Source organism: Fringilla coelebs, assembly GCF_963513975.1.
Source record: "Fringilla coelebs genome assembly, chromosome: 35".
Classification (NCBI taxonomy): domain Eukaryota; kingdom Metazoa; phylum Chordata; class Aves; order Passeriformes; family Fringillidae; genus Fringilla; species Fringilla coelebs.
In genome coordinates, this window is record NC_140061.1 from 819,031 (window position 1) to 835,040 (window position 16,010).

Consider the following 16,010-nt stretch of genomic DNA (forward strand, 5'->3'; position numbering starts at 1 on the left):
GATGAATTTTGGGTGATTTTGGGTCAATTTTGGTGAATTTTGGGTGATTTTGGGTCAATTTTAGTCAATTTTGGGTGATTTTGGGTCCATTTTGGTGAAGTTTGGGTATTTTGGGTCAATTTTGATGAATTTTGGGTGATTTTGGGTCAATTTTGATGAATTTTGGGTGATTTTGGGTCCATTTTGGGTTATTTTGGGTCAATTTTGGTGAATCCTGGGTGATTTTGGGTGGGTTTTGGTGAATTTTGGGTTAATTTTAGTCAATTTTGGGCGATTTTGGGTCGATTCTGGTGAATTTTGGGTGATTTTGGGTCAATTTTAGTTGATTTTGGGTCCATTTTGGTGAAGTTTGGGTATTTTGGGTCAATTTTGGTAAATTTTGGGTCAATTTTGATGAATTTTGGGTTTTTTGGGTCCATTTGGTGAATTCTCACCCCTCCCCCCCCTCTCTTTTCTCTCCCCTCCCCCCCCAGCTCCCCCCTCCCCCCCCCATGGCCTCCCCCTGCCCCTCCCCCACCCTGGCTCGCCCCGATGACGTCACGCTGGGGGCGGGACCACATCCGGAGGTGGCCCCGCCCCCCGCGGGCAAAGCTCCGCCCCCTGCGCCCCGCCCCCACCTGAGCGTGGCCGTGCTGTGCTTAATTAACCTCCTTAATTACATGGACCGCTTCACCGTGGCGGGTAAGGGGCGGGGCCAGGGAAAGGGGCGGGGTTACTGGTGTGGGCGGGGCTAAGCAATGGGGCGGGGCTAAGGGAACCGAGGAGGGGCCATGGGAAAGGGGGCGGGGCTGCTCTGTGCTTAATTAACCTCCTTAATTACATGGACCGCTTCACTGTGGCGGGTAAGGGGCGGGGCTAAGGGGAAAGGGGCGGGGCCAGGGAAAGGGGCGGGGCTACAGAAATGGGGAGGGGCTAAGGGGAATAGAGAGGAGCCATGGGAAATGGGGTGGGGCTGCTCTGTGCTTAATTAACCTCGTTAATTACATGGACAGCTTCACCGTGGCAGCTAAGGGGCGGGGCCAGGGAAAGGGGTGGGGCTATGGATAGAGGAGGGGCTAAGGGAAAGGGGGCAGGGCTACTCTGCGCTTAATTAACTTCCTTAATTAACGTCCTTGATTAATTGGACCGCTTCACGGTGGCGGGTGAGGGGCGGGGCTAAGGGAAAGGGGTGGGGCTAAGCAATGGGGTGGGGCTAAAGGAAATTGAGAGGGGTTAAGGGAAAGGGGGCGGGGCTGCTCTGTGCTTAATTAACCTCCTTAATTACATGGACCGATTCACCGTGGCGGGTAAGGGGCGGGGCTCGGGAAAGGGGCGGGGCTAAGGGAACGGGGAGGGGCTAATTGAAATGGGGAGGAGCCATGGGAAAGGGGGCGGGGCTGCTCTGCGCTTAATTAACCTCCTTAATTACATGGACCGCTTCACTGTGGCGGGTAAGGGGCGGGGCCAGGGAAAGGGGCGGGGCTAAGCAATAGGCGGGGTTAAATAAAAGGGGGAGGGGCTAAAGGAAAGGAGGTGGGGCTGCTCTGTTCTTAATTAACCTCCTTAATTACATGGACTGGTTCACTGTGGCAGGTAAGGGGCGGGGCCAGGGAAAGGGGCGGGGCTAAGGGAACGGGGCGGGGCTAAGCAATGGGGCGGGGCTAAGGGAACCGAGGAGGGGCCATGGGAAAGGGGGCGGGGCTGCTCCACGCTTAATTAACCTCCTTAATTACATGGACCGCTTCACCGTGGCCGGTAAGGGGCGGGGCTAAGGGGAAAGGGGCGGGGTTACTGGTGTGGGCGGGGCTAATGGAAACGGGGAGGGGCTAATGGAAACGGGGAGGGGCCAAGGGAAATGGGGCGGGGCTGCTCTGTGCTTAATTAACCTCCTTAATTACATGGACTGCTTCACCGTGGCGGGTAAGGGGCGGGGCTAAGGGAAAGGGGCGGGGCCAAGGGAAAGGGGTGGGGCTAAGGGGAATGGGGAGGGGCTAAGGGAAACAGGGAGGGGCTAAAGGAAAGCGGGCGGGGCTGCTCTGTGCTTAATTAATCTCCTTAATTACATGGACCGCTTCACCGTGGCAGGTAAGGGGCGGGGCTAGGGAAAGGGGCGGGGCTAAGCAATGGGGCGGGGCTAAGGGAACCGAGGAGGGGCCAAGGGAAAGGGGGCGGGGCTGCTCTGCGCTTAATTAACTTCCTTAATTGCATGGACTGGTTCACTGTGGAGGGTAAGGGGCGGGGCTAAGGGGAAGGGGCGTGGCTAAGAAATGGGGTGGGGCTAAGGAAAAGGGGCGGGGTAAAGGAAACAGGGAGGGGCCATGGAAAAGGGGGCGGGGCTGCTCTGCGCTTAATTAACCTCCTTAATTACTTGGACAGCTTCACCGTGGCCGGTAAGGGGTGGGGCCAGGGAAAGGGGCGGGGCTAAGCAATGGGGCAGGGCTAAAGGAAATGGAGAGGGGTTAAGGGAAAGGGGGCGGGGCTACTCCACGCTTAATTAACTTCCTTAATTACATGGACTGGTTCACTGTGGCAGGTGAGGGGCGGGGCTAAGGGAAAGGGGCGGGGCTAAGGAAAAGGGGTGGGGCTAAGGATAAGGGCACAGCCTTGGGTGTGTCCAAGGTGATTGGGGGCGTGTCCCAAGCGTGTTGTGGGCGTGTCCCACATGTGTGGGCATGGTCAAATGCGTGAATGGGCGTGGTCTCAGCCGGGTGGGCGTGTCCCTGTCCCCAGGTGTGCTCCCCGAGGTCGAGGATTATTTCGGGATCGGCGACAGCAGCTCCGGCCTCCTGCAGACAGGTGAGGCCACGCCCACTCCTGGCCACGCCCACTCCCGTCCCACAATCCCTTGCGGTTCGCGGGATTTTTTTGGATTTTTTGGGGATTTTTGGGGGAACTTTTTTGGAACTTTGGGGGTTTTTAAAATTATTTTTATTTTTATTTTTGCTCACCTGTCCCAGTGCCCGTCCCCAGTTCTGGTACCATTTTTTGGGTCGATTTTTCCATTTTTTGGTTCATTTTTGGGTGATTTTTTTTGGAATTTTTTTGGTTTTTTTTAAATTTAAATTTAATTTTTTTTAATTTCCCCTCACCTGTCTCACCTGTGTCTCACCTGTCCCTCTCACCTGTCCCAGTGCCCATCCCCAGTTCTGGGACCATTTTTTGGGTTTATTTTTTCCATTTTTTGGTTCATTTTTGGGTGATTTTGGGGGGGATTTTTTTTTTTTAAATTTAAATTTAATTTTTAATTTTTATTTCCCCTCACCTGTCTCACCTGTGTCTCACCTGTGCAGTGTTCATCAGCAGTTACCTGGTGCCCATTTTTGGGTTTATTTTTCCATTTTTTGGGTCATTTTTGGGCGATTTTTGGGGGAATTTTTTTGGTTTTTTTTTTAATTTAAATTTAATATATTTTTTTAATTTCCCCTCACCTGTCTCACCTGTCTCACCTGTGTTTCTCACCTGTGCAGTGTTCATCAGCAGTTACCTGGTGCTGGCTCCTCTCTTCGGTTTCCTGGGCGATCGGCACAGCCGGAAGCGGCTCCTGGCGCTGGGGCTGGCGCTGTGGTCGGGGGTTACCTTGGCAACGAGCTTCGTGCCACCACAGGTGAGGGACACACCTGGGGACACCTGGGGACATTGGGGACACACCTGAGATACACCTGGGGACATTGGGGACACACCTGGGCACACCTGGGCACACCTGGGGCTGGCGCTGTGGTCGGGCGTTACCTTGGCAACGAGCTTCGTGCCACCGCAGGTGAGGGACACACCTGGGACACACCTGGACACACCCAAAACACACCTGGGATACACCTGGGCACACCTAGACACACCTGAATACACCTGGGACACAGCCGGGACACACCCAAAACACACCTGGAGACACCTGGGACACACCCAAAACGCAATTGGATACACCTGGACACACCCAAAACACCTGGGGACAGTGGGGACACACCTGAGGACACCTGGGACACACCCAAAATACACCTGAGGACACCTGGGGACACCTGAGGACACCTGGGACACACCCAAAACGCAATTGGATACACCTGGGACACACCTGGGCACACCTGGGCACACCTGGGACACACCCAAAACACACCTGGGGACACCTGGGGACACATGGGACACACCTGGGACACACCTGAGATACACCTGGGGACATTGGGGACACACCTGGACACACCTGGGACACACCCAAAATACAGCTGGGGACATTGGGGACAGCTGGGACACACCCGGGACACACCTGGAGACACCTGGGACACACACAAAACACACCTGGGGACACCTGGGGACACATGGGACGCACCTGGACACACCTGGGACACACCCAAAACGCAATTGGATACACCTGGACACACCCAAAACACACCTGGAGACATTGGGGACACACCTGAGGACACCTGGGACACACCCAAAACACACCTGGGGACATTGGGGACACACCTGGGGACACCTGGGACACACCCAAAACACACCTGAGGACACCTGGGGAGACCAGGGACACACCTGGGACACACCTGGGACACACCCGGGACACACCTGGGGACACCTGAGGACACACCTGGGGTCAGGTTGGAACCCGTGGGGGAGGGGCAGAGCAGGGTGGGGGAGGGGCAGAGCGGGGTGGGGGATGGGTGATGAAGGTGGGGGAGGGTCAGGAGGGTGGGGGATGGGTCAGTGACCCCGCCCCTCCCCCCCCAGCACTTCGGAGCCCTATTGGCCGGCCGGGCCTTGGTGGGGGAGGGGCAGGGCAGGGTGGGGGATGGGTGATGAAGGTGGGGGATGGGTCAGGAGGGTGGGGAAGGGGCAGGGCAGGGTGGGGGAGGGGCAGAGCAGGGTGGGGGATTGGTCAGGAGGGTGGGGGATGGGCAGAGCAGGGTGGGGGATGGGTGATGAAGGTGGGGGATGGGCAGAGCAGGGTGTGGGATGGGCAGAGCAGGGTGGGGGAGGGGTCAGGAGGGTGGGGGATGGGTCAGTGACCCCGCCCCTCCCCCCCAGCACTTCAGAGCCCTATTGGCCGGCCGGGCCCTGGTGGGGGAGGGGCAGGGCAGGGTGGGGGATGGGTCAGGAGGGTGGGGGAGGGGCAGAGTGAGGTGGGGGAGGGGCAGAGCAGGGGGGGGGATGGGTGATGAAGGTGGGGGATGGGCAGGGCAGGGTGGGGGATGGGTGATGAGGGTGGGGGAGGGGCAGAGCAGGGTGAGGGATGGGCAGAGCAGGGTGGGGGATGGGTCAGTGACTCCGCCCCTCCCCCCCCAGCACTTTGGCGCCCTATTGGCCGGCCGGACCCTGGTGGGGGATGGGCAGGGCAGGGTGGGGGAGGGGCAGATCAGGGTGGGGGATGGGTCAGTGACCCAGCCCCTCCCCCCCCAGCACTTCGGAGCCCTATTGGCTGGCCGGGCCCTGGTGGGCGTGGGCGAGGCCGCCTACTCCACCCTGGCCCCCACCCTGGTGGCCGACCTGTTCCGCGGCCCCGCCCGCAGCCGCGCCCTGGGCGGCTTCTACCTGGCCGTGCCCCTGGGCAGGTGAGAGGGGCGGGGCTACGGAGGGGGCGGGGCTATGGAGAGGGAGGGGTTCTACCTGGCCGTGCCCCTGGGCAGGTGAGAGGGGCGGGGCTACGGAGGGGGCGGGGCTATGGAGGGAAAGGGGTTCTACCTGGCCGTGCCCCTGGGCAGGTGAGAGGGGCGGGGCTATGGAGGGGGCGGGGCTAGAGAGGGGGAGGGGCAGTGATGGGTTCTACCTGGCTGTGCCCCTGGGCAGGTGAGAAAGGGGGTGGGGCTACGGAGGGGGCGGGGCTATGGAGGGAGAGGGGTTCTACCTGGCCGTGCCCTTGGGCAGGTGCAAGGGGGTGGGGCTACGGAGGGGGCGGGGCTATCTGTTCTACCTGGCCGTGCCCCTGGGCAGGTGAGAGGGGCGGGGCTAGAGAGGGGGCGGGGCTACAGAAAGGGGAGGGGCTATGGAGGGGGAGGGGCTGGGAGAGGGATTTTGGAGGGGGAGGGGCTACAGAGGGGGGAGGGGATGTGGAGGTGAGAGTTGGGGGGGAGGGGCTGGAATAGGGTGGGGGAGGGGCTGGGATGGGCAATTGGGGTGGGGGGGAGGGGCTGGAGTGGGATCAGTGGGGTGGGGGAGGGGCTGGAAAAGGGGGAGGGGCAATGGGTGGGGGAAGGGCAGGGTTTGGGGGATGGGGGAGGGGCTGAGATGGATCAATGGGATGGGGGAGGGGCTGGGGGGGGATGTTCCGTGCCCCTCCCCCCAGCACTGACCCCGCCCCTCCCCCCACAGCGGGCTGGGTTACATCGCGGGGTCAAAGGTCAAGGACCTGGCGGCCGATTGGCGCTGGGCGCTGAGGGTGAGTGGGGGAGGGGCGGGGGGCAGGGACCCCCCCAGAAAAACCCAAAATGCACCCAAAAAACCCCAAAAAAACCCAAAATACCCAAAACCCCCGAGATTCACCCAAAAAAACCCGAAAAACCCCAAAATTCACCCAGAAATCCACCTGAAATACCCTGAAATATCCAAAAACACCCCAAAAATACTGAAAATCACCCCAAATACCCTAAAATACCCAAAAAAACCCAAAATTCACCCAAAAATCCACCCAAAATACCCCAAAAAAACCCCAAATCCCCAAAAAACCCAAAATGCACTCAAAATACCTCAAAATACCCAAAAACCCCTAAAATTCACCCAGAAACCCACCCAAAATACCCCAAAATACCCCAAACCTTCTGAGATTCACCCCCAAATCCATCTGAAATACCCCAAAATATCCAAAATCACCCCAAAGAACCTGAAAATCACTCAAAATACCCCCCAAAACTCCAAATGCACCCAGAAATCCACCCAAAATAGCTCAAAATATCCAAAAACACCTAAAAAATCCTGAAATCCGCCCAAAATACCCTAAAATATCCAAAAACACCCCCCAAAAAACTGAAAATCACTCAAAATACCCCAAAAAACCCGAAAATCACCCAAAATACCCCAAAAACCCCCGAGATTCACCCAAAATACCCTAAAATACTCGAAATGCACCCAAAATACCCCCAAAACCCCCAAATTCACCCCAAAATCCACCTGGAATACCCAAAACCTCCCACAAAATCCTGAAATTCACCCAAAAATCCACCCAAAATACCCCAAAAAACCCAAAATACCCCAAAACCCCCCAAAATCACCCAAAATACCCCAAAAAAACCCAAATTCATCCAAAATACCCCCAATATCCAAAACTCCCCGAGATTCACCCACAAATCCACCTAAAATACCCCAAAATATCCAAAATCACCCCAAAAAACCTGAAAATCACCCAAAATCACCCAAAATACCAAAAAAAACCCCACATACACCCAGAAATCCACCCAAAATATTTAAAAACACCCCAAAAATCCTGAAGTTCTCCCAAAAATCCACCCAAAATACCCCAAAACCCCCAAAATTCACCCAGAAATCCACCCAAAATACCCCAAAATATCCAAAATTTTAAAAAACACCCCAAAATCCACACCAAATACCCCAAAACACCAAAAAAACCCCAAAATTCACCCAAAATTCACCCCAAAACCCCCAAAATATCCAAAACCACCCCAAAACTCAGCCAAAATGCCCCAAAATTCCTGAAATTCACCAAAAATCCCCAAAATTCTGCCCTGAGCGACCCCAAATGACCCCTGAGTGACCCTGAGTGACCCCTGAGTGACCCTGAGTGACCACTGGCCATAGAGTGACCACTGAGTGACCCCTGAGTGACCACTGACCAATGAGTGACCCAGAGTGACCCCTGAGTGACCAATGAGTGACCAATGACCCCTGAGTGACCCAGAGTGACCCCTGAGTGACCTTTGAGTGACCACTGAGTGACCAATGAGTGACCCCTGAGTGACCCCTGAGTGACCCTGAGTGACCACTGGCCATAGAGTGACCCCTGAGTGACCAATGAGTGACCCCTGAGTGACCAATGAGTGACCCCAGAGTGACCCCTGAGTGACCATTTAGTGACCACTGGCCATAGAGTGACCCCTGAGTGACCCCTGAGTGACCCTGAGTGACCCCTGAGTGACCCAGAGTGACCCCTGAGTGACCCCTGAGTGACCATTTAGTGACCACTGGCCATAGAGTGACCCCTGAGTGACCCTGCGTGACCCCTGAGTGACCATAGAGTGACCACTGACCCCTGAGTGACCCCTGAGTGACCAATGAGTGACCCCTGAGTGACCAATGAGTGACCAATGAGTGACCACTGAGTGACCACTGAGTGACCCCTGAGTGACCAATGAGTGACCACTGACCCCTGAGTGACCACTGAGTGACCCCTGAGTGACCAATGAGTGACCAATGAGTGACCAATGAGTGACCAATGAGTGACCAGTGAGTGACCCCTGAGTGACCAATGAGTGACCAATGAGTGACCAATGAGTGACCAATGAGTGACCAGTGAGTGACCACTGAGTGACCCCTGAGTGACCACTGACCACTGTCCACCCACAGGTCACTCCTGTCCTGGGCCTGGCCGCCCTCCTGCTCCTCCTGGCCGTGGTCAGTGACCCCTGAGTGACCAATGAGTGACCACTGAGTGACCACTGAGTGACCACTGACCCCTGAGTGACCCCTGAGTGACCATAGAGTGACCACTGACCCCTGAGTGACCCCTGAGTGACCCCTGAGTGACCACTGACCCCTGTCCACCCACAGGTCACTCCTGTCCTGGGGCTCCTGGCCTTGCTGCTCCTCCTGGCCGTGGTCAGTGACCCCTGAGTGACCAATGAGTGACCACTGAGTGACCACTGACCCCTGAGTGACCCCTGAGTGACCCCTGAGTGACCCCTGAGTGACCCCTGAGTGACCCCTGACCCCTGTCCACCCACAGGTCACTCCTGTCCTGGGCCTGGCCGCTCTCCTGCTCCTCCTGGCCGTGGTCAGTGACCCCTGAGTGACCAATGAGTGACCAATGAGTGACCACTGAGTGACCACTGACCACTGAGTGACCACTGAGTGACCCCTGAGTGACCACTGACCCCTGAGTGACCCCTGAGTGACCCCTGAGTGACCACTGACCCCTGTCCACCCACAGGTCACTCCTGTCCTGGGGCTCCTGGCCCTCCTGCTCCTCCTGGCCGTGGTCAGTGACCCCTGAGTGACCAATGAGTGACCAATGAGTGACCACTGAGTGACCACTGACCACTGAGTGACCACTGAGTGACCCCTGAGTGACCACTGACCCCTGTCCACCCACAGGTCACTCCTGTCCTGGGGCTCCTGGCCTTGCTGCTCCTCCTGGCCGTGGTCAGTGACCCCTGAGTGACCAATGAGTGACCACTGAGTGACCACTGACCCCTGAGTGACCCCTGAGTGACCCCTGAGTGACCCCTGAGTGACCACTGACCCCTGTCCACCCACAGGTCACTCCTGTCCTGGGGCTCCTGGCCTTGCTGCTCCTCCTGGCCGTGGTCAGTGACCCCTGAGTGACCAATGAGTGACCATAGAGTGACCACTGACCCCTGAGTGACCCCTGAGTGACCACTGACCCCTGTCCACCCACAGGTCACTCCTGTCCTGGGTCTGGCCGCTCTCCTGCTCCTCCTGGCCGTGGTCAGTGACCCCTGAGTGACCAATGAGTGACCAATGAGTGACCACTGAGTGACCACTGAGTGACCCTGAGTGACCAATGAGTGACCACTGACCCCTGAGTGACCCCTGAGTGACCACTGACCACTGTCCACCCACAGGTCACTCCTGTCCTGGGGCTCCTGGCCTTGCTGCTCCTCCTGGCCGTGGTCAGTGACCCCCCCCGGGGTGGCCTGGACGGGGCTCCGGCCACTGCCCCGCCCCTCCCCCGCTCCTGGGGCCACGACCTGCGGCAGCTCGGCCAAAAGTGAGTGACCATGAGTGACCACTGAGTGACCACTGACCAGTGAGTGACCACTGAGTGACCAATGACCAATGAATGACTGCAGAGTGACCACTGAGTGATCACTGACCAGTACTGACCATTGAGTGACCAGTGAGTGACCACTGAGTGACCACTGAGTGACCACTGACCAGTGAGTGACCACTGACCATTGCATGACTGCAGAGTGACCAATGAGTGACCAATGACCATTGAGTAACCACTGAGTGACCACCGACCAATACTGACCATAGAGTGACCAGTGAGTGACCACTGAGCATAGAGTCACCAATGAGTGACCACTGAGTGACCAATGAGTGACCACTGAGTGACCATTGAGTGACCAATGAGTGACCAATGACCATTGAGTAACCACTGAGTGACCAATGAGTGACCACTGACCATTGAGTGACCACTGACCAATACTGACCATTGAGTGACCAATGAGTGACCAATACTGACCACTGACCAATGAGTGACCACTGAGTGACCACTGAGTGACCACTGAGTGACCACTGACCACTGCCCCGCCCCTCCCCCGCTCCTGGGGCCACGACCTGCGGCAGCTCGGCCAAAAGTGAGTGACCACACTGACCACTGAGTGACCAATGAGTGACCACTGACCACTGACCACTGAGTGACTGCAGAGTGACCACTGAGTGACCACTGACCATTGAGTGACTGCAGAGTGACCAGTGAGTGATCACTGACCACTGAGTGACCAATGAGTGACCACTGAGTGACCACTGACCAATGAATGACTGCAGAGTGACCACTGAGTGACCACTGAGTGACCAGTGACCTATACTGACCACTGAGTGACCAATGAGTGACCACTGACCACTGAGTGACCACTGACCAATACTGACCATAGAGTGACCAATGAGTGACCACTGACCACTGAGTGACCACACTGACCACTGAGTGACCGAGTGACCACTGACCACTGAGTGACCACTGACCAATACTGACCATAGAGTGACCAATGAGTGACCACTGAGTGACCCCTGACCACTGAGTGACCAGTGACTGAACACTGACCAATACTGACCATAGAGTCACCAATGAGTGACCCTGAGTGACCACTGACCATAGAGTGACCACTGACCACTGACTGACTACTGAGTGACCACTGAGTGACCACTGAGTGACCGCAGAGCGACCACTGAGTGACCCTGAGTGACCACTGACCATAGAGTGACCCTGAGTGACCACTGACCAGTGAGTGACCAATAACCAATGACTGACTACTGAGTGACCACTGAGTGACCAATACTGACCATAGAGTGACCACTGAGTGACCACTGACCATTGAGTGACCACTGAGTGACCACTGACCATTGAGTAACCACTGAATGACCACTGAGTGACCAATGAGTGACCAATGACCAATATTGACCACTGAGTGACCAATACTGACCACTGACCATAGAGTGACCACTGAGTGACCAATGGATGACCACTGACTGACCACGGAGTGACCACTGAGTGACCGCTGTACTGCGGGGTGGGGTCGGTTGGGTTCCTTTGGGTGGGTTTTGGCTTTTTGGCCGTTTTTGGGCGGATTTTGGCCATTTTTGGCCATTTCTGTGCAGAATTTCGCTATTTTGCTCAATTTTAACGGGGTTTTTTTTGGGATTTCGGGAATTTTTGGGGGAATTTTGACTTTTTATGTCCCTCACCTGTGATGTCACTTCAGTGTCCTTTGTCACCGCTGTCCCCAGGGCCGTTTTTGAGTTGATTTGAGCCATTTTTGGCCGTTTTTGGCCATTTTTTTGCAGAATTTCGCTATTTTGCTCAATTTTAACGGGATTTTTTTGGGGATTTCTGGAATTTTCTGGGAATTCTGATTCTCCTGTCCCTCCAGCCGGACCCTGGTGCTGTCCACCCTCTGTGTCCTTTGTCACCGCTGTCCCCTGAGCCGTTTTTGGGTGGATTTGAGCCGGTTTTGGGTGGATTTTGGCCATTTTTGCCTATTTTTGTGCAGAATTTCGCTATTTTGCTCAATTTTAACGGGGTTTTTTTTGGGATTTCGGGAATTTTTTGGGAATTCTGTCTTTTTATGTCCTTAACCCCTGATGTCACTTCAGTGTCCTTTGTCACCGCTGTCCCCAGGGCCGTTTTTGGGCGGATTTGAGCCATTTTTGGCCATTTCTGTGCAGAATTTCGCTATTTTGGTCAATTTTAACGGGGTTTTTTTGGGATTTCGGGAATTTTGGGGGAAATTTTGACTTTTTGTGTCCCTCACCTTCAATGTCACCTCGGTGTCCTTCGTCACTGCTGTCCCCAGGGCCGTTTTGAGTTGATTTGAGCCGGTTTTGGGCGGATTTTGGCCATTTTTGCCCATTTCTGTGCAGAATTTCGCCATTTTGCTCAATTTTAACGGGGTTTTTTTTGGAATTTCGGGAATTTTTTGGGAATTCTGTCTTTTTATGTCCTTAACCCCTGATGTCACTTCAGTGTCCTTTGTCACCGCTGTCCCCAGGGCCGTTTTTGGGCGGATTTTGCCCATTTTTGGCCATTTTTGTGCAGAATTTCACTATTTTGCTCAATTTTAACGAGGTTTTTTTGGGATTTCAGGAATTTTTTCGGGAATTTTGACTTTTTGTGTCCCTCACCTTCAATGTCACCTCGGTGTCCTTCGTCACTGCTGTCCCCAAGGCTGTTTTGAGTTGATTTGAGCCATTTTTGGGCGGATTTTGCCCATTTTTGGCCATTTCTGTGCAGAATTTCGCTATTTTGCTCAATTTTAACGGGGTTTTTTTTTGGGATTTCGGGAATTTTGGGGGGAATTTTGACTTTTTGTGTCCTTCACCCGTGATGTCACTTCAGTGTCCTTTGTCACAGCTCTCCCCAGGGCTGTTTTGAGTTGATTTGAGCCATTTTTGGGCGGATTTGAGCCACTTTTGCCCATTTCTGTGCAGAATTTCACTATTTTGCTCAATTTTAACGGGATTTTTTTTGGGGATTTCGGGAATTTTGGGGGGAATTTTGACTTTTTATGTCCCTCACCTTCAATGTCACCTCGGTGTCCTTTGTCACCGCTGTCCCCAGGGCCGTTTTGAGTTGATTTGAGCCGTTTTTGGGCGAATTTTGGCCGTTTTTGGCCATTTCTGTGCAGAATTTGCCCATTTTGCTCAATTTTAACGGGATTTTTTTTGGGATTTCGGAATTTTTGGGGGAATTTTGACTTTTTGTGTCCTTCACCCGTGATGTCACTTCAGTGTCCTTTGTCACCGCTCTCCCCAGGGCCGTTTTGAGTTGATTTGAGCCGTTTTTGGGCGAATTTTGGCCGTTTTTGGCCATTTCTGTGCAGAATTTCGCCATTTTGCTCAATTTTAACGGGGTTTTTTTTGGGATTTCTGGAATTTTCTGGGAATTCTGACTTTCCTGTCCCCCCAGCCGGACCCTGGTGCCACCCACCCTCTGTGTCCTTTGTCACCGCTGTCCCCAGGGCCGTTTTTGGGTGGATTTTGCCCATTTTTGGCCGTTTTTGTGCAGAATTTCGCTATTTTGCTCAATTTTAACGGGGTTTTTTTTGGGATTTTGGGAATTTTTGGGGGAATTTTGACTTTTTGTGTCCTTCACCTCTGATGTCACTTCATTGTCCTTTGTCACCGCTGTCCCCAGGGCTGTTTTGTGTTGATTTGAGCCATTTTTGGGTTGATTTTGCCCATTTTTGCCATTTCTGTGCAGAATTTCGCTATTTTGGGTTATTTTAACGGGGTTTTTTTTGGGATTTCTGGAATTTTCTGGGGAATTCTGACTCTCCTGTCCCCCCAGCCGGACCCTGGTGCTGTCCACCCTGGGGTTCACGGCCGTGGCCTTCGTCACCGCTGTCCCCAGGGCCGTTTTTGGGTGGATTTGAGCCGTTTTTGCCCATTTTTGTGCAGAATTTGCCCACTTTGCTCAATTTTAACGGGGTTTTTTTTGGAATTTCTGGAATTTTTGGGGGAATTTTGACTTTTTATGTCCTTCACCCGTGATGTCACTTCAGTGTCCTTTGTCACCGCTGTCCCCAGGGCCGTTTTTGGGTGGATTTTGCCCGTTTTTGGCCGTTTCTGTGCAGAATTTCGCTCTTTTGCTCAATTTTAACGGGGTTTTTTTTGGGATTTCTGGAATTTTCTGGGAATTCTGACTCTCCTGTCCCCCCAGCCGGACCCTGGTGCTCTCCACCCTTGGTTTCACGGCCGTGGCCTTCGTCACCGGGGCGCTGGCGCTCTGGGCTCCGGCGTTCCTGTTCCGCGCCCGCCTGGCGCGGGGGGAGGGGCAGCCCTGCCGGGGGGGGGCGGCGCTGCCAGGGAGACCAGAGGTGGGTGAGACCAAATTTGGGGGAGTTTGGGCAATTTTGGGGAGTTTAAGGGGGTTTGGGGGGGGTTAGAGAATTTTTTGGGATTTTTTTTGGATTTTTTGTGGAATTTTTGGGGCATTTTTGGGAAATTTTGGGGATTTTTTGGGGAATTTTTGGGACATTTTGGGGAATTTTGGGGGATTTTTTGGGACATTTTTGGGAATTTTGGGAATTTTTGGGACATTTTGTGGAATTTTGGGGCATTTTGGGGCATTTTGGGGATTTTTTGTGGAATTTTGGGGATATTTTGGGGCATTTTGACGACATTTTGGGGGAGGGGCAGCCCTGCCGGGGGGGGGCGGCGCTGCCAGGGCGACCAGAGGTGGGTGAGACCCAATTTGGGAGATTTTGGGGAATTTTGGGGAGTTTGGGGAATTTTTGTGGCATTTTTAGGGAATTTTGGGGGATTTTTTTGGGAATTTTTGGGACATTTTGGGGATGTTTTGGGGAATTTTTGGGATATTTTGGGATATTTTGGGGAATTTTGGGGGGTTTAGAGAATTTTTGGGGAATTTTTTGGGATTTTTTTGTGGAATTTTTGGGGCATTTTTGGGAATTTTTGGGACATTTTGAGCGATTTTGGGACATTCTGGGGAATTTTGGGGAAATTTGGGACATTTTGAGGGATTTGGGGACATTTTGGGGAATTTTTAGGATTTTTTGTGGAATTTTTGGGAATTTTTGGGAATTTTTTGGGATTTTTTTGGGGGAATTTTTGGGACATTTTGGGGAATTTTTGGGAGATTTTGGGGAATTTTGGGGCATTTTTAGGGCATTCTGGGGATTTTTTGTGGAATTTTTGGGGCATTTTTGGGACTTTTGGGGAATTTTGGGACATTTTGGGGAATTTTGTGGAATTTTGGGACATTTTGGGGAATTTTGAGGACATTTTGGGGGAGGGGCAGCCCTGCCGGGGGGGGGGGGCGGCGCTGCCAGGGCGACCAGAGGTGGGTGAGACCAAATTTGGGGGATTTTGGGCAATTTTGGGCGGTTTGAGGGGGTTTGGGAATTTTTGGGGAATTTTTGGGGCATTTTTGAGGAATTTTTGGGGAATTTGGGGGAATTTTTGGGGATATTTTGGGGCATTTTGAGGGATTTGGGGACATTTTGGGGCATTTTGAGGAATTTTTGGGAAATTTTCGGAGACTTTGGGAAATTTTGGGGCTTTTTTTGGGAATTTTTGGGGCATTTGGGGGATATTTTGTGGAATTTTGGGACATTTTGGGACATTTTGCGGCATTTTGGGGAATTTTTGGGACATTTTGAGCGATTTTGGGACATTCTGGGGAATTTTGGGGGAATTTGGGACATTTTTGTGGAATTTTTGGGGCATTTTGTGGAATTTTTGGGATATTTTGGGGACATTTTGGGGGCATTTTGGGGGAGGGGCAGCCCTGCTGGGGGGGGCGGCCCTGCCAGGGCGACCAGAGGTGGGTGAGACACAAATTTGGGGGATTTTGGGCAATTTTGGGGGGTTGGGGGCTTTTTGGGGGGTTTAAGGGGGTTTGGGGGGGGTTAGAGAATTTTTGGGGATTTTTTGTGGAATTTTTGGGGCATTTTTGAGGAATTTTTGGGGAATTTGGGGGAATTTTTGGGGATATTTTGGGGCATTTTGAGGGATTTGGGGACATTTTGGGGCATTTTGAGGAATTTTTGGGAAATTTTGGGAGACTTTGGGAAATTTTGGGGCTTTTTTTGGGAATTTTTGGGGCATTTCGGGGATTTTTTGTGGAATTTTGGGACATTTTGGGACATTTTGAGTGATTTTGGGACATTCTGGGGAATTTT

The 16,010-nt window shown here is 53.5% G+C and overlaps 1 protein-coding gene across 1 annotated transcript in view; it reads left to right on the forward strand.

Annotated features, from left to right (window-relative positions):
* Positions 1-491: 491 nt before the first annotated feature.
* The window catches only part of LOC311164717 (protein spinster homolog 1-like), a gene marked incomplete at its 5' end in the record, with an annotated part of 31,288 nt that continues 15,769 nt past the window's right edge, over positions 492-16,010 (forward strand). The window contains 10 exons of the mRNA XM_084224280.1: positions 492-681; positions 2,710-2,775; positions 3,447-3,583; positions 5,359-5,510; positions 6,268-6,334; positions 8,473-8,520; positions 8,677-8,715; positions 8,852-8,899; positions 9,711-9,856; positions 14,027-14,183. Coding sequence (XP_084080406.1) covers positions 492-681; positions 2,710-2,775; positions 3,447-3,583; positions 5,359-5,510; positions 6,268-6,334; positions 8,473-8,520; positions 8,677-8,715; positions 8,852-8,899; positions 9,711-9,856; positions 14,027-14,183 — 1,050 coding nt within the window. The remainder of the gene's footprint in view (positions 682-2,709; positions 2,776-3,446; positions 3,584-5,358; positions 5,511-6,267; positions 6,335-8,472; positions 8,521-8,676; positions 8,716-8,851; positions 8,900-9,710; positions 9,857-14,026; positions 14,184-16,010) is intronic.